This window comes from Podarcis gaigeae (genome assembly GCF_964106915.1).
Source record: "Podarcis gaigeae genome assembly, chromosome: 7".
Lineage (NCBI taxonomy): Eukaryota > Metazoa > Chordata > Lepidosauria > Squamata > Lacertidae > Podarcis > Podarcis gaigeae.
The window spans coordinates 28,220,508-28,239,438 of record NC_139683.1 but is presented as its reverse complement, the minus strand read 5'-3'; the positions used below and the strand labels follow the sequence as shown (position 1 = coordinate 28,239,438).

General features: G+C 40.7%; 1 protein-coding gene across 2 annotated transcripts in view; it reads left to right on the top strand.

Moving 5' to 3' along the window:
• The window catches only part of CNBD1 (cyclic nucleotide binding domain containing 1), a 139,216-nt gene that overhangs the window by 109,776 nt on the left and 10,509 nt on the right, over nt 1-18,931 (top strand). Inside the window, exons 9-11 of one of the 2 annotated variants that reach the window (XM_083747905.1) lie at nt 606-715; nt 2,842-2,992; nt 15,663-15,730. In XM_083747905.1, the coding sequence (XP_083604031.1) occupies nt 606-715; nt 2,842-2,992; nt 15,663-15,730 (329 nt within the window). The remainder of the gene's footprint in view (nt 1-605; nt 716-2,841; nt 2,993-15,662; nt 15,731-18,931) is intronic. The other variant, XR_014566492.1, reaches the window with a different exon arrangement.

Here is an 18,931-nt window from a genome sequence, read left to right as displayed (position 1 = left end):
ATGAACCAAATGTATTTAGGACCCATTTATCTGCAACCCTATGCATTTATTTGAGAGTAATCCCCAATGAGCATAGGAGGACTTACATCCAGGTGAAAACATATATAGGCTTGGCCTGCTAATCTGGAATGACTTCCATCCTGGGCTCTATTCACTCATGAAGATTTGAAACTGGACTTGAATGCAGAATGTGTAGAAAACATTTTCTTTATCTTTCTTTTATTGCTATGTAAATACATTAAAGGGAAAACTTCAAATGTGTTAAGTAATCTTGAGTGTGCCCTCCTTCACAGAAAGTGTTTAATTTCAAGAAAAACAGAATAATATGCAAACGGATTTAATCCATAGCAGAGAAATAATAGTGGGGGTGGGTGGTGCTAATTAACACTGGAGAAAATTTCTGCATCACTCAACCCTTGATTCACCTTGGAAACAGATACATTCAAGGTATACGAGGTCAGCATTCACTCCTTAGGGCAAAATATCATATAAAGTTTGCTTCAAAAACAGCATCATTTGGCATAATTCAAAATATAACTTAGCAAAAATTATTGTTGGTGGAGAAAACCTTATATATATATTTACCATTGCTATTTTTCTTGCAGTGCTTATGAAAGCAGGAGAATTAAGTGAATATGTTGGATTCATTAAGTCTGGAAGTTGCAATGCTTACCGAATCATCCCGGCCCTAGTGAAACGACCTTTGGGGAAAATGGTGAGGAATTACATTTTCATCCATAATATCAGTTCTGGAAATCCTTTTGTTTTGTTTTTTGTTGGATTACTTACTCAGCGAAGCAAAGTCATCTTGCTGTCTGACACAAAGGACAAAGTTTCACCTACCCACCCTCAATTTCACATACAGAAGCTGACTGGACTGGCAGCTGAATCTTAACCTCAACACTGGTTCAGCATCGTCAGTGGCACTTGAGGGCAGTAGGCTCACTTACACAGGCACGCAGACAAACTACAACAGCTCCACCCTTCTCTTTTCTCTGCTAAGGCTTGATGCAGTACACTCACACTATGATCCTTTCAATGCATATGAGGATGTTTCCATTTTTCCAGGCATTTTAAATTCTTATTTTTTATCATTTTTCTAAAAGTACAAAAATTAATAATCTTACTGTTTTTTCCCTCCGGCCTCGTACAGTTTGTCGCTGGTGGTTCTATCTCAGGGGTCAGCAAACTTTTTCAGCAGGGGGCCAGTCCACTGTCCCTCAGACCTTGTGGGGGGGGCGGACTATATTTTTTTGGGGGGGGGGGAATTGAATGAATTCCAATGCCCCACAATTAACCCAGAGATGCATTTTAAATAAAAGGACACATTCTACTCATGTGAAAACACACTGATTCGAGGACCATCTGCGGGCCGGATTTAGAAGGTGATTGGGCTGGATTCAGCCCCAGACCTCATTTTGCCTACCCATGTTCTATCTTTTCTCCCCCGCCCTGCCCCTTGTGATTGCTTTTATTTGGTTTGCTTGATTTATTATTTTTTTTTAAAATATGACTTTCAAGGCATATTGCTCAGGGAATGCTAGTTATCGGGTGGAATCATGCTGCAAATAAAAAATAGCCTAGCTTCTAAACATTCACAATTTCTTAAGAACATATTTTGTGTTTTTAAATCTCTGCTGGGTCCCTGTCACCAAAGTGTACTTGCCACAAACCTGGATCTAAACATTCAGGGAATTTTCCTTTTATTCTTTAACCAAATGATACCAAAACCCAACAGTGTTGGGTATGACCCATTGAAGCTCTGTGATTTCAAGGGAGAGAGCTAAGCATGTGCTTAATTCTTATGCTGAAGTCCCTGGCACTTATAAGTGCTTAATTGTGACAGCACTTTTTTGTGCATTTTTGTGCATATTTTGCATTCTATATCTGTAACTTTCTGTCTAGGTATAAAAAAATATATATGTCATATTTGTGGTGCCAATAAAACAAAATGCAACCACCCCCAAACTTGGTGACTATCATTTGTACAGGAAATGAGTCACCTGGAGAGATAATATTCTCACAGGAATATAGTTAAATGTTTCAAATGATAATGAAAGTGAAGATTACTGGTAAATGAGTCAGGGCAACAGGTCTTTCTCAAAAGATTTTTGGGGATCTGGTGATAACCATGGCTATGTTTACATTGCTAAAATGTAATTTTTCTCGATCCAGAAGTGTTCATGCTCATCCTCAACACGCTTCTTTCAGTCTACATTGATTCTAAATCCTGCTGTTCACAAGTGTGAATGCGGTCACGTGACAAGCTTTGGAAAACCTCCCCTTGATTAAGTTATTCATACCTTTTCTTCCCTGTACATGCCCCAGCCGATGGAAGAAGAAAGTAGGAAGTGGTGATTGAAGTCTTGATAGAACCCTACCCACAATGTACTTGGGTAGACGTGGATACAAACACCATATTGCTGGGACTGCCCACATCTGTTTTCAAAAGGAGATACTATGGGGTGATGCAGAATTAATCTGCAATGAGCATTTATTTTCAGAACGAAGCCAATTTCTCCAGAAGGGCTTTTCAACGAGGAACTAAGTGCAATAGATCTAAATGGTGTGGGGAGTACTAAGGCTCCATTGATTCTAGCATAAGATGTGCATGCACAACCTAAAGCACATTGCAAATGTTATATAAGGCCCCCATGTGTTCCTAAAAGTTTCAGACAACCTCACACTTCCACTAGCTTCTCAGCCAGAATTTTGTACCATACCAAGGGCCATCAGCCCATACAGTTTTTGCGATTTATGATATAAATTGTACGCTGTGCATCTTCTAGTCCTAAATATGTGCTGAAGAAACAAATAGTATGGGTTCATGTTTCAAAACAGATGAAGCAGATGAAACAAGTCCTCATTGGCCAACTGCATCCAAAAGATTCCTTTGGAGAAGTAAGCGTTCTCTATCAGACCCCATCTACATATACTCTGAAAGCAGGAACACCTGTTGAACTAGGAATTATTGATGCTGCAGACATACATGGTAAATCCAAATGCATTGCTTTCCTTTCTTTTAGTATAGTTGCTTTAAGTTCTCATCTCGTTTTGTTTGCACAGAGCTTGCAGGGAGATTAGATGATGTAAGCTATTTTTTGAGCATGCATTCTGTTTGTTTGCAGGAGTCGATAGATGAAGTTGCATCATGTAAGTTGTATCCCACTTTCCAGTATATCCCACTAGAAAACAGCAACAGTCTGGAAGCGCCCTAAGCGTAATCATTGTACCTTTTCTGTTAGTTTGTGGGTGAACATATCAGACGACACAGCAATTCTTCAAACAGCTCTTGTTTATTCACAGGCCAGAACAGAACTGAACTGAAGGGTTCAGTCAGCCTGCTTATATAGAGCTCCAGTACAATGTAACTGTAACAACTTTCTGTAACTATCCAATCACTGAATGTCACTTTCGATCCCTTATTTGCATATGTGGACCTGAGTAAAAACTATCTACAGTATCCCCCTGCTGGCCCAGGGTGAGAACTTTAGTACATAACATTTTCTCTACAGTCTTCTTTGTGCTTTATGTTTTATCTAGTTAGGAATAAGAACATTTTCCATGTTCCACTCCTTTATTGTTTTTCTGCTTCATTGTGTCCTGCACCCATGCACTCCTTTTAAATTTTGGTTTAATGAGGATCATTTCTGAAATTAATTTCAGAACTGGAGCATGCACTCTTTGATAAAGTTTTCAGTTACTTTACATTCTTTCCCCTGCCCTACATATGTCCATTGAAAGAACCCTGCCCCCAAAAAGTAACAATAGCAAGTTATTAATCACTGTCTCATCAAAATTATTTGTGTGTGGTGTTTTACCAGTGTTGTTAAACACCCTGCAACAGGATCTTGATGCATCCTGACAAAAAAGCCTTGTTTTTTTTTTTGTTTTTTTTTTTGAGGAGAGAGGTTCCCCACTGCGCAGAAGTGTTTATGAATGATTGGCCAATAATTGCATCACATTTTTTACTTTGCAGCGTTTTATCAGTCATCTCATGAACATTGGTGATGTAGAAGGGGTTGGATGGTGGATGGTGTAGGGGAAACGTGGAAGACCGTTGTAATTTCGAGGAGTTAGATGACATGTCTCTTTCCCTTTTACATCCCTGGTTTAAAGTTTGCTGATTCATGATAGTATAATTTGTTTTTCACGCACCTGTGTCAGGAGTTTCCTGTGTCCCCTGTGTTCTAAATGCTGATTGGCTAGTGGGGAGGATACCCAGTTGCAGTCCTGGAGACTCTCAACTGCTCCACATTAGTTGCACCTGGTGTCCCGGGCTGATCATGGGAGATGCCTGCTGACCAGGTGCAATCAATCAATCAAAGTTGGCTATTAAAGCTGTGGGCTGAAGAGGCTCGGAGATGCTGTGAGACTGTCAGTCGGGGTCTCTCTCGTTGCTCTACCTGGAGCTCCAGGCAGCTGAAGGGGAGATTGTGTGTGACTCCTGTCTGGTATGTTATAATTTGTGTTTTGTATGCCTGCTGCTATCTGTTAACCTTACGCAAATAAAGCATTGCTTTTTCTTCATCCACTGGTGTGCTTATTGGCTCCAGATCCAGAAAGAGCCCTGCCCTTGGCAGAACAGATGGGATGTAAAAGAACTGATAACTGTAGCAAACTATGGCTCACTGCACTTTGTGTATAAAATTCAAGATGATGATGAGTTCCTAATGTATCAGTTTGTCTATGGAAATGAGGCTAGATAATTCACAATTCCAAAATCTAGACAGAAATTCAGAGGAGGAGAATTTGAGAAGCATTCCTAGATCTAAAAGATGCTGGAAATATGCAGATGCAATGACATGTGCTTAGATTTAATTCTGGTTTATGGTGAAAACAATGTAACTTTGTCTTCGCTGACTTTCTGCTTATCTAGTCCTGGATGACTGTGACTCCTGCAGGAACAGTAAAAATCATAAAGTCTTTATGATAGACTTCTTGCCACAGGTGTCCTAGGGAAAGGTGTGTAATAAATTAGACTACACTCACAGGAAGCTTACATGAAAATGGTCCTAATGAATTGTTGCAGCTCTAGATGCTCCCAGGCATTTGTTGAAACTTGATAAGTCCACATGCCTAGGAGAACACAGGGAGCCGATGTAAGAGTGAGATATTAGTTCTATGCAGAGGCATGCTTTCTAACAATTTAAAACTCAGGTAGCATCACAATATGTACCGTACTTTTCTGCGTATAACATGACCCCTATTTTGGGAGACTCAGAATTTAGAAAATGGGGGGAGGATTGCCCACAGTTGTTGAGCTTCTTGGGGGGTGGGCAGAGTTGTTGAGCTTTTTTAAGGGGGTGCTGCCAAAAAATCACTTACCCACCAGACTGACAATGCCACTCACACAGATCTGAAAGCAACTGATCCTCTGTCCCATCACCGATAAACACAGCAAGTCACCCACCCAATTGCCACAGCGACAGCCAATCAACAAGAGCCCTTGCAGCAGCCACCAATAACAATCTCCAACTCACAGCAGCAACCAATACCGCGGCCCCACAATGCACTACCCATGTATAAGATGACCCCACATTTATGAACTTGATTATTGAATTAAAAAAACATAGTCTTATACATGGAAAAGTACAGTACATTGTGTGTGTTTGAACCATAGCATTTTTATAACATTTTTTTTATTAGTTAATCTAGGTGTCAAAAAATGGATTTATATTTTGTAGCACTACTAAACCATTGGTGCATCTAGCATGGTACTAGGAGGAAACCCATAGCTCATTGGTAGAACAGCACATCCTTTGTATGCAGAAGATACTAGGTTCAATCCCTGGGATTTCCAGTTAGGACTGGGAAACACAATAGCCTTAAACCCTGAATAGTAAAGGTAAAGGGACCCTGACCATTAGGTCCAGTCGTGGCCGACTCTGGGGTTGCGGCGCTCATCTCGCTTTATTGGCCGAGGTAGCCAGCATACAGCTTCGAGGTCATGTGGCCAGCATGACTAAGCCGCTTCTGGCAAACCGGAGCAGCGCACGGAAACACTGTTTACCTTCCTGCCGGAGCGGTACCTATTTATCTACTTGCACTTTGACGTGCTTTTGAACTGCTAGGTTGGCAGGAGCTGGGACTGAGCAACGGGAGCTCACCATGTCACAGGGATTCGAACCGCTGACGTTCTGATTGGCAAGTCCTAGGCTCAGTGGTTTAACCCACAGCACCACCTGTGTCCCTAAACCCTGGATAGTTGTTGCCAATACTGAGTTAGATAGACCAGGGTTTGGATGTGGTAAAAAGCAGCTTCATACTGTCAGTTCTGGCTGTCCCTCTCTAAGGACTCAAACCCCAAAGGCCTCTCCCAGAACTTCTGCCTGAGAACCACTTGACTGGAGAGGCTTGGGAATTGAACCCTGAGCTCTCTCTGTGTGAGAAATGTGTGCACTGAGCTGTGGTGGTGTAAGCCCCTTTGGGATTTTGAGCTTGCTAATCAGAGAACCCCTGCTTATATCAGTTCCCCAATCCATAGCCACATGGAAGAAGAAATTGCTCTGCCGTACATAGACTATAAATATACGCAGCCACAACATCACTAGATTAGTCTCTGTGTTAGAAAATGCAGTTCGTGGGGCAGCCTAAGATAGGACCAAAACAGTTACTTAGGAAAGGCAGCGCTGGTAGTGATGTCCTTTCAGGTAGTTATTTCATAAAGCTCTTAACCAGCTGTGCCTTGGGCCTGGCAATAATAACATCTTATAACATTGGAGTTGTTAACCTTTCGTGCCCTGGCTAAAATCCAATACCGATGATTGCATTCTTCCTCTCTCAATTCCATTTGCAGATTGAATTGGAAGCTGTTTTCCTTAGTTATTTTCTTAAACTGTTGTTGTAAACTGCTCTAGTCCCAAGGCTGCTGTGTCGGTAAAGTTGTGTCAATAAATCCCTGACTTTTCCCACGAGGCAGGCCAAATGCTACTTTCTAAACCATACAAGAATATGTGGAAATCTTAGTTCAAAATATATTTTTTAGAAAAGAAAAAAAAAAGAAAAAGTGCTTGTTGGAATGTAAATCACCTTTTTGTTGTTGGATTTTGTTTTAATACTGAACCTTTACTTTCAAAATCCTGTACATTTAAACAAAAAGCTGATGAGACTTATCAGTATTTTGCAGAAGCAAAAATGCCCCAGGAGGTTCCCGGTTTCGTGGTATTTATTGAAGCAAAGTCAAATAAAAAGGATGTCATAAAGATTGTTTATTTAAACATTGTCGAGGGTGAATGGAGTTTGCTTAAGATTTGCGAAAAGCTTTGGGTGCCTTTGTAGCTTTTACCTGAAGCAAGTGCCCCCTTTTGATTTTTCATTTCTTTCAATTGAAGTCTAATGGCACCATGTGCTCTAATGTAACATAAAAGAGAAGGCAGAGTAAAGAGAGACCAAGAGGTTAGGAGCCATCAGTCCTTGTGCAGAATAATAATAATCATCATAAAAAGAAATGTGCTCAGATTTCCTCTCAGCTAGGCAGGATCTGAAAAATGCCACCGATTTCAAAAGCACAGAAAGAACATTAGGGCTTTGAAAGGGTGGCAGCGGTTGTTTCCCGCCCCTCAGACAAAGAAATGGAAAGTAATGAATATTGCCGGTTGTAGCAGAGGACATGGCTTCACTGACTTGAAGGGTTGCCTGGAATTTCTTTCCCCCGTGGCCCTGAATAACACAAACTGAACTTCCCTCTTCTTTACAACTATATAGTGAAGTATTGTGTATAAATAAATGATGCAAACTACTGAAGGTGGTCCTTTACATACAAAACAGTTGCCCTTATGACCACATGCTAAATAATGATGGCGGTTAAAGTGGTTTAAGAGGAAACTGATTTGTATATGACATTATCTTGAGTATATAAACTCTGCGTGGCCAGAGGGGATCATAGAATCATAGAACTGTAGAGTTTGAAGGGACCCCAAGGTTCATCTCATACAGTGGTTCTCAACCTGTGGGTCCCCAGATGTTGTTGGACTACAATTCCCATCATTCCTAGCCAGCATAACTAGTGGTCAGGGATGATGGGAGCTGTAGTCCAACAACATCTGGGGACCCACAGGTTGAGAACCATTGATCTAGTCCAACCCCCTGCAATGCAGGATCTCAGCTAAAGCATCCATGAGAGATGGCCCTCAAACCTCTGGAGAGTCCACAACTTGTGTCACATCATGTGATTGACTATATGGGCCTCCCCAGTATTTTATTCAAGTTGGCATCCCTGAGAAGAGAAATTGTCTACAGTGTTTGTGTGTGCATTCCCAAGACAGTGAATCCAGTGTCTTGAACTACAGTCGTACCTTGGAAGTCGAACAGAATCTATTCCGGAAGTCTATTAAACTTCGAAAATGTTTGAAAACCAAACTATGGCTTTTGATTGGCTGCAGGAAGCTCCTGCAGCCAATCAGAAGCTGTGGAAGCACCATCAGACATTCGGCTTCCAAAAATAGTTCACAAACCGGAACAGTCACTTCTGAGTTTGTGGCGTTCGGGAGCCAAAACGTTTGAGAACTAAGCTGTTTAAAAACCAAGGTACAACTGTAAATGAGTTGCCTGAACTCCAGTGTGTGTGTGTGTGTGTGTGTGTGTGTGTGTGTAAAACAGCCTGCTATACAAAGGTAAGATTTGCATTTGTTGCTCTGCCCATTTTGCCTCTGGCCCTGCTCATTACTGTCATGTGGCCCCCAGATGGTTGCCGGAAGGAAATATGGCCCCAGACTCAAAAAAGATTCCCCATACCTGTCCTAACTGCTCTCGTTACCAGTACCTAGCTACTTGTTGCCCCAGCTAATACATGCAATTAGCTGGATGATGATGATGATTGCTTCAGACATCCCCTTGCCTAGTACCCTGCTAGAACAGGACACAGAGTTGGTTGTGCACTTCTCTGGATAATGGCAAATATCTTATATCATCTACTATAGTAAATAACTGCAGCTAGTCATGGGTGTGTGTTGCTGTAGGATATGTTTGCATATAAGTCAAAACTACAAGCTTCTTATCCTGAACTTTACCCAAGTCACTTCATTTTAAAAGACTAAACTGAATCCAGCTTGCGAATAAAAGTGTCCTTTCTTAAAACTGAGGTTAATTTTTTCTCTCCCAGTTTTTCTTACACGATTTTCAGACCAATGAATGACTGATTTACAACACGGTTGATTTGCTTAATTCTTGCGAGAGGTCCCTGGGATGTCATAAGTAAGAAACTTTACATCATGCTGATGCTGAAGCTAAGGATAACTTCACGTTTCATAATTTTATTTCTGCACATACTACTGCTCTTTGGGGAGGAGATAAAGAGAGCAGATTTAAAGCCATAAAAGTAACAGGATAAATATTGTGGTGCTTTATATTTATATACGCTGAAACACCTTATATCCCTCTTCTGGCTGTAATGCATTACATAAAATGAATTGCTCACTTTCTCCTTATGAGAATAATAAATAATGATTCTTAAAAACCAAGAGTAATCCATATTCATTTTCTTTAATCTCTAGGCTTTAAAAAGAACATATATGGCACCTAGGTAAATGTTAAATAGCGGTGCAGGTTTTTTTACGGGTGCTGATGATGGGACCACTGTTGTGTTACTGCACTGATGTTTGATGGAGTGCAAACTCATTCTAAAGGAACTGTGCATGCACGCAACAGCCATGAGTGTTTCAGAAAATCAGCAGTTGCACCAATAAGCTATTTTTTTTGCTAGGGTGGGGAGAGTTACTGTCATTTAAAATTATGTGTTCTATGTTGTAAACTTCCCTGTGGTCTCTTGATGAAAGGCAGTATATAAATTTTAATAATAATAATAATAATAATAATAATAATAATAATAATAATAATAATAATAATAATAAATAATGGAACAGAAGGGGACCAAATCAAATCTATCATCTGAAACAGTTGATTCGTGCTTTCTTTAATATTCTGAAAGGGCAATGTATACACACGCCCTCAACAGCAGGATTGTAGCTGGACATCAGGATAATTCATCAGGGAATAGAGAGTAGGAATAAATGGGCAGATCTCACAGTGGAGGGGAGAAAGAAGTGGGCTCCCCCGAGACCAGAACTTTTAAACTTGGCATCAGGAATGACTGGTGAGGTGGCCTTGTTTGTGGATTATTCAAGGTACTGGAAATCCAAAAGGACTATGAACAGTTCTCCAAAATGGGCGAATGGGCACAAAATGGTGAATGCCATGCAGCGCAAGAAAATATGAAGTGATGTATATAGAGTTGATAAGTAAATGAATTTTAACTTCGCATGTCTATTGAATGAATGTGCGAATGGTGGCAGTACAGAGGATGTGGGAGAGGAAAATGGGGATATTTTTGCAGGAGGTACATTTGCTCTAGTGAACTGCAATCCACTTTGCATTATTTGTTCTTTTTATATCCTGGATCTTCACTCTATTTACTGCTCATAATTCTGTTTCCTTTCAAGGACTGGCAGATGTGTTCTCTGTATTTTTAGACTTAAAAAAAGCAAAGCTTGAAATGAAGATAAATGTGCTAGATGCAGATAACAAGAGGGGTCTTCCCCCCATTTTGGTAGCAGTCTACTTTTCCTAATCCCCTTAACTTCTCTGAATCTTTGGATGATTATGGGTCTTGATTTTATTATGCTTTATATGCAGATATCTTTTTTAGACCCAGTACAAAATTGGCTTTTCAGCTTACATTGCCCTTGTGTGCATAATATGAAATGCTACTAGTCTGAGGTGGCAGCAAGTCTTATCTACTTGGGACTCAGTGTGAATATTGGTTTATTCTGCATTTTTTAAGATTTATCAATAGATGAAAACTATTCTTATTCTTCTGTTGTTGTTGTTTATTAGAAATTCAGTAAGGGCAAGCCACATTTTTTGTCCTTTGGAGAACACTGTCTTTTAATCTAGCCTTAGGCATGTGTCATTGAAGAGGGGCGCTTTTTGTCTCAACATTATTGGCCAACAGAAGCCATTTCAACTATGGTCCATTAGAATTCTCCTTCTCTTCCTCCCTGCTTATTCTCTAAATCTCACTCTTCCTCTAATGAATTTGTAGCAGCGTACTTCAATCTAAATCTTTGAAGCATCTTAGGCTGAGAGAGAGGCTGTATACCCTACATTTAAGCTTTGTTTTCCACATCAGTTTATGGGGTGTGTGTGTGTGTGTGTGTGTGTGTGTGTGTGAAAAGTCCTTATGAAAATTCATTGGCATTTCACTACACATTTTTTCCTACTATGCATATTTATGCAAAGCAACACCTCCCTAATATAATGCATTTTGTAGATTATTTTCACTAATGTATGCATTTATAGGCACACTTAATATATGCATTTTTTGTCCCCATTATTTGGCTGGAGAACTGCTTTACAAAATTCAGAGAATTGTGAATTTTGAAGAATGTCTGCTTTGGTTTGTGTACTGTTTCCGAAAGTGCACATTCTGTAAGTTTGCATTTTAATGCAAAGTGAAACGAATTCCTTCCCCATAACTAACTCCGATTCCAGTCCCAGCCAAAATGGGAGATGATGAGACTAGGGATCCAATAATACCAGGAGTGCCATAGTATCCCTATCCCTGATGTATGTGATGCAAGAAAGTAGCTTTACCTCTTAAATAAGTCTCTCTGGCAGCTTTAGCTGGTAGTTTTGAGAAATGCCCATTTGTAATGCATGAGTCATTCCTCCACCCACTTCCAAATTGACAGAATCATGTTGATCACAGGAGAAAAGTGAAAAGAGCCGGAAGAAGAGGAACTCTCTCTCTCTCTTTCTACTTTTGTGTGTGTGGAGGGGTTGTGGTTTACATTTGGAGATCACACTGTCAATAATCTATCCATTTTAAGCCTTGCTTCATTTGCCATGTGTTTCAAAGGAGGGGGCAGAGAAACTCACCAACGCATCAACGCTGATTCTTCCAAGAAGTGTTCTCATCATGAGATTATATTTTTCTTCTCTCTTGATTTCACACACATTGTATTTTTAAAGCACGGCAGATTGCTTGGCTGATAAAAAAAAAATCTCTGACAGGATGCAGCTGGTAATGCTAGCATTAGTGTATTGGAAAGTACAGCCAGAACATCCATGGTGATCCAATATGAGTCCCACCTCCTGCAACCAACACACTGCTCCCATTTCTCTGGCACAAGCCATCATTCAAGTAATCGACCAGTTATGGAACTGCTGCTGCTGCTGCTGCTGTTGCTAGAATATAAAAATTAAATAGAGATGGAAAGCAGGAAAACTGCCAGTGGTAATGGAATGTACAAGTATGTGTTAAAGGTGACATAACTGTGGGTTCTTATTACTTATTATCCTGGCATATAGGTTTATTTTTTTAAAACACAACAACAATAGTGACTCAATCATTCCAGTATCTAAATGAATTCCAGTTCTTATTCTAAAATCTAGTTTATTTGTTTTTAAATAAATAAATAAATTTTAAACAACACAATCCTATGCATGTCTACTTAGAATTCCTTCTTGTTTGATCAGGACAATGTGCACTGTACATTTAAAGGGTAAAGTGGGATCTGATCACCCAAAAGTAATTTCTGAACTGGTACAGTGATACCTCGGGTTAAGTACTTAATTCGTTCCGGAGGTCCGTTCTTAACCTGAAACTGTTCTTAACCTGAAGCACCACTTTAGCTAATGGGGCCTCCTGCTGCTGCTGCTGTGCAGTTTCTGTTCTCATCCTGAAGCAAAGTTCTTAACCCGAGGTACTATTTCTGGGTTAGCGGAGTCTGTAATCTGAAGCGTATGTAACCTGAAGTGTATGTAACCCAAGGTAACACTGTACTTGCTTTTATACGCTTGCAGTTCTTGTTTTCAAAGCCGCCCTGAGAATTCAGCAGCATTGTAGTGGTCATTCCTCCGAAAATAATCTTCCTACACTTTTATATGTCAGCTTCACTAATAAAGGCATTGATATGCACACTTTCCCCTAATGCACACATCCTTTGCACACATTTTTGGGTTGCATTGTAAAATTTGAAAAAGTTCACATTTTGAAGGATAGCTGCATTTCAGTTCATGCTTCAGGAATACGAATTAGGTAGGTTCAGCTTAAAATGTGAATCAAATGGAATTTCTCCCCCATTGTTACTGGAGGCATTAGCTTATCCAATAAATAGATGGACTTCTTTCCTATACCCCCCTCCCCAGATTCCCCCCCCCCCAGCCATCTATTTCTGAAACTTTGGCCCTGGTTTTCTAAAAATCCCAGCTGTAACTCAGTCGTTCCCAACCAGCAGATTATCAGACATATTCAGTACCCAACAACTTCCTTTATATTTCTGACAGCCAGATGCTAAGCATGCTCCATAAATGGGAGCTTAAGTAATTAGCAATCTGGACCCCAAAGCCCATCCATATTATTATTTTGCTGACTGGTTAAACTGTAGCAGCTGTGTCCTTTGCCCATTATTCTTCCGGCCTTTGGCTGTAATTACTGCTTATCCCCCCCCCCTCCTTCTCTTCTTCATTGCTTATATAAATGCTAATTATTCTCTCTTCATTTTCTTAGGTTTGGACACTTAATAGTTTAATAGTTGTTGTTATCTGCTTTTCTTGTCTTGGATATGGAAATGCTATCTGTGGTATGCAAAGTCATGTCTGACCGGACACTGAACATGGCCATATCAAAAGAAAGCAGCATTTTCTTAAAGCAGGGGTCAGCAAACTTTTTCAGCAGGGGGCTGGTCCATTGTCCCTCAGACCTAGTGGGGGGCCAGACTATATATATTTTTTTGGGGGGGATGAATGAAATCCTATGCCCCACAAATAACCCAGATATGCATTTTAAATAAAAGCACACATTCTACTCCCGTAAAAACACGCGAATTCCGGACCATCCGCGGGCCAGATTTAGAAGGCGATTTGGCCGGATCCGGCCCCCGGGCCTTAGTTTGCCTACTCATGTCTTAAAGGATCCCTGAACATTGGCTATGCTGTCTGGGGCTGCCTTTCCTGGCATGTCCAGTGTTCAGGGATGATGGGAGTTGGAGTCCTGCAAAAGCTCAAGCTCCAAATTGCTGCAATTTTCCATCTGTTTTAGCATGTGGCCCTAAACAGATGTGCTACATAGGCAATATTGATATGGCATGGTATCTTATCCTGTGGTTACTTCTTGGAGCTGAATGCTTGTCATTAGCAGAGGGGTGGTCCTAAGTTCCTGATTTGTCTGTTCACTGGAATAGACACATGGATTCTGTTGCTACTACTGAAGCTACCATTCCAAGTAACCAACTGGCAACCAATCCCATCCAAATAGAATTGGAAGGGCCTTGAGGATCTGGAAGCAAAAATCCTGCATGGCAGGTTAGGATTTCAGCAGAGTACAGAATGAGCTAAAGAACCAAGAAAGAGAGAAAAAGTGTGGCTTAAACACTTTTTGAGTTTATGGCATAGGGAAGAGTTAGATTTCTGAACTGTACTATAACTATTTTCTTCTTCTCTGGCAATCTCTCATAGCCGAGTAAGATTGTCTTTCATGAACACGGTCCGTGTCCGTAAGTGACTGTGGAGGCCAATTCTGGATCCATATGTCCTTCCACAGTGGGGACAGAGGCTTCCGGGCAGGAGTTGATCATGGTGAGGGTCTGCCAAGTGTGCCTTCCTCTTAGCTCATTTCTCCCTTTTGTCCTGAGTTCACACTTCTTCAAAGTCCAAGGGACCTTTGGTAAAGGCTGTTCTCCAATTGTACTCTTTGCAGGCCAGTTTTTCCCAATTTCCCATGCTTATACTGCATTTTTTAAGATTTGGCTTGAGAGCATCTTTAAACCTCTTTTGTTGTCCACTGGTATTTCGCTATCCATTCTTAAATTGGGAATAGAGTAGTTGCTTTGGAAGACGATGATCAGACAGCTGAATCACATTACCAATCCAACAAAGTTGATGTTGAAGAATCATTGCTTCGACTGTGGTGAAGAATCATTGTTCCAACACTATAACTATATGCAAACTTAATTACATGTAAGGCCATATCTGTATTATACCCTTAAAGCAGTTTTATACCACTTTAAACAGTCATATCTTCCTCCAAAGAATCCTAGGAACTGTAGTTAGTTAAGGGTTCTGAGAGTTGTTAGACCCCAATTCCCCTCACAGAGCTATGATTTGCAGAGTGGTTTTAACTGTCAGTCCTAAGAATTGTAGTTGTCTCCAGGAAAAGGGAGACTTCTTACAACTCCTAGCACCCTTAATAAACTACATTTCCCAAGATTATTTGGGGGAAGCCATGACTGCTTAAAGTAGTGTGATATTGTTTAAAGTGGAGTGATATGATATAGTCCTAAGTCATATGTAAGGACTGGGGTTGGGAGAGAGTAGCTCTTCATAATACTGCAGTGTTTGTTCATGTCATTGGCCTTGAGGAATGCAATTCAGCCAACTCAGGTTTAGCACTGGGGCCATCAATGTGGCTCCATAATTTAATAGTTCTTTACGGCTGCAAGTCTAATATAATAGTAGAAAGCATTTGCTACATAAAGCAAGTAGCTGTCAGCATACAAAACTAAGGGAAACCCCATTCCAAGGAAATGTAACAATAGTCTTTGTTGCCCTGGAATCTATTTACTTCAGGAATGATAATATTTGGACTGCACTTTATTCTGTTTCTTTCCTTAGCTTTCCCAAAAAGGTAACAGGGACTTTCCTCCCCCTTCATTACATTGCAGGTTTAGCTCCAGAGATTCAGTTGCTCTTTGAACAGACAGTACAGCCATCGTTTGAAAATGTCACATTTGTAAGTAAAATATTTTTAAATTTTGCAAAGGGAGAAAGGAAAATTTGCAACAGGATGGAAAGAGCATACAGTGGTACCTCGGGTTAAGAACTTAATTTGTTCTGGAGGTCCTTTCTTAACCTGAAACTGTTCTTAACCTGAAGTACCACTTTAGCTAATGGGGCCTCCCGCTGCCACCGCGCCGCCATCACACGATTTCTGTTCTCATCTTGAAGCAAAGTTCTTAACCCAAGGTACTATTTCTGGGTTAGTGGCGTCTGTAACCTGAAGCGTCTGTAACCCGAGGTACTACTGTACATTAGAAAAGCCCTGTAGTAGGGCAACTGTTGCAGAGTTTGTGCTTTTGGGATTAGACCCTAAATTGTCCAGAAGATCATAGTATTTAGTATGATTATAGCTTAGTTCAGATTTTTTTTATTGGCTCTCAGGCTTCTGGTGGGAGCTGAATGCAGAACTAGCAGGCTCTTCTTATGTTCCAAACCTTGCAGAAGTACAAAAGGGAAAATACTGGGGGGAAGCTCCTAATATAGCCCCACAATGATGAGCATGCTCAGATGCTATGGAATGCTGACTGACTTTTGTGGGTGGAATGAAACTGAGTGTACAGTGGTACCTCGGGTTGAGTACTTAATTCATTCCGGAGGTCCGTACTTAACCTGATACTCTTCTTAACCTGAAGCACCACTTTAGCTAATGGGGGCCTCCTGCTGCTGCCGCGCTGCCAGAGCACAATTTCTGTTCTCATCCTGAAGGAAAGTTCTTAACCTGAAGCACTATTTATGGGTTAGCGGAGTCTGTAACCTGAAACGTATGTAACCTGAGGTACCACTGTACTGGAAAAGCACATGGCAGGCTGTAACACTTAACAGGAACAATACTGTAGCATTTTTGTGCAGGTCACATTAGTTTGTTCTGTCTGAAACGTGCAGGGGTGAGTGCCAATCCTTATGTGGCCAAAATGGTGACATTTGCACACAGGAGAGGTATCAGCAGGCATAGGGGAGGAAAGTCAGAAATTGCCCAATAAACACTGAGTATTTCAGCAGCCGTGAAATATTGAGTTAGTTAGAAAAGTAAAGGAGGTGGAGGGAAATGGAGTGGGCTAGTTGGCTGTAAGTCTGAGAAGCATCAAAACCTGACTGATCAGCTGGCAGGCAGGCAGACTGACAGGAAAGGCTGGTTGAGATACAAGCCAAGGAGTGCCGAGAGTGAAATACTAAGTACTTGGCAAATTTTATGTCTAGTTCTGGTAACTGTATCTCAAAAGAGAAATTACAGAAATAGGAAAGGTGTGAAAGAGACCAGAATGAGCACAGGTCTGGACCTAAAAAGAACAGGTTACGCAACAACTTTTAGGGATTGTTTAGACAAAAGGGTGAGTGTAGAGATATGTGATAAAAGGTTAATAAAATGTGGATAGAGAGAAATGTTTCTTGTCTCTCTTCTCATAATGCTACAGCATGGGGTCATTCAATGAAGCCGAATGTGGGTAAGGTTCAGGACAGACCAAAGAAAGTTGTTATTCATGCAATGCATAATGTGAAAGTGGTCATAGACTTAGACGGCTTTAAAAGAGACTGGGCAAATTCATGGATGGGGAAGCCTCCAACAGCTACTAGTAATTCTGGCTAGATAATACCTTCTGGATCAGAGGCTGTCTGACTCTGAATACCAGTTTCCAGGGGACAATAGCAGGAAGCTGGTGGGCTTCCCATAGGGAACTGGTTGGCCGCTGTGGGCTTAGGTGGTCCTGTGCCAGCAGGCACCTTACTGTTTTCTTAGGTAAGCAATTGTTCATATGAAAAATGAAAACTGACCTAAAATAAAGTCAACATAGCTTTGCCACAGAGACTGTCAATGTTTAAACTCCATTTTTATGAAGTTCCTGCAACTTCCATACCATCAAATATTCATATTTCCCTTAAATATTGCATAATTCGGTGTGGTTAAAATTTAATGTTTTATTAATTAAGCAAGCAACATTCATTCCCCCCCCCCCAATAAATACTTTTCAACCTCATCTGGATCATACAGAAGAATCTTACCATTCTAGTCTGTGTTTCATGCTCTGCTTTATTGTGTTTCGATTGCCTAAAAGAGTCTGTGAAGAATACTGTGAGGCTGGTGAACCAAGTCTTCAACATACTGAAGAACTCGGTACATTTAGCAACTATGTGTAGGATGTGTTGCGGGTCTTGTCAAGCCATGAAGCTGAGTGGAGGATATCTTATTTAGTTTCATGTGAAATCTGCCTGTCCGATGACACACTCTTAAAATTATGTAGACATTTGAATTGATTTAGCAAAACAAACATAATCATTCTCTTTAAAAGTGAGCTCAGGGCGGCTGAGTGCCTATCTATTTGGAAGGAGCAAATCTAGACGCTTCATCTGATGTAAGATGTTGTGGCTAAACCATTGTTGGGGACACACAACCACCAACACATAATAACTCTGGTGCTTAAAGGATTGCACGGACTGCCCACATGTTAGCAAGCCAAGTTCAAGGTTCTTTAACCCTTAATAATTCAGCTCCAGTATACCTTAAAGCCCACACAATGCCTTATATCCCTGCCTCACCACTGAGATCTTTCTGAGAATCTCTGTTAGTGGTCCCTCGTGGTTCAGATGCATGATTCGTATCCAGCAGGAGCTGTGCATTCAGGTATTGTGGACTTAGTTCTTTGGAATTCCCACCCAGTTGAGATTAGGCAGGCCTCCTCCCTGTTGAATTGCAGGCACTTGACCAAAACCATCCTATTTCAGCAGATATTTTAGGTAAGTTATACTATGTCTGTTTATGGAGCTGTTTTTGTTTGTTTGTTTTAACGCCATATTATTTTGATAGATTTCTTTCATGACTGTTGTGTAAACTGCTTTGTGGGCATCTCTGGAGAAATGCAGTCTATAAATACTGGAAATGAGCAAATTAAATCAGCACAGCCAAATCTAAGTTAGTGATTCCCACATATTTGGAGTGCTCTCTAGTTATGTAGTAATGCAGAAGCATTAAAATCAGGTGTGGGAACATTTTTCAACATGAAGAGCTGTCACATTGCAGTAGTGGATGAAGCAAGACCCACACATAACCATGCGCCCTTAACATGCACACAGTCATGAACATGCAAAACTATTTCTCTTAGAGATAGTACATATTGGGGTCAGCAAACTTTTTCAGCCGTGGGCCGGTCCACTGTCCCTC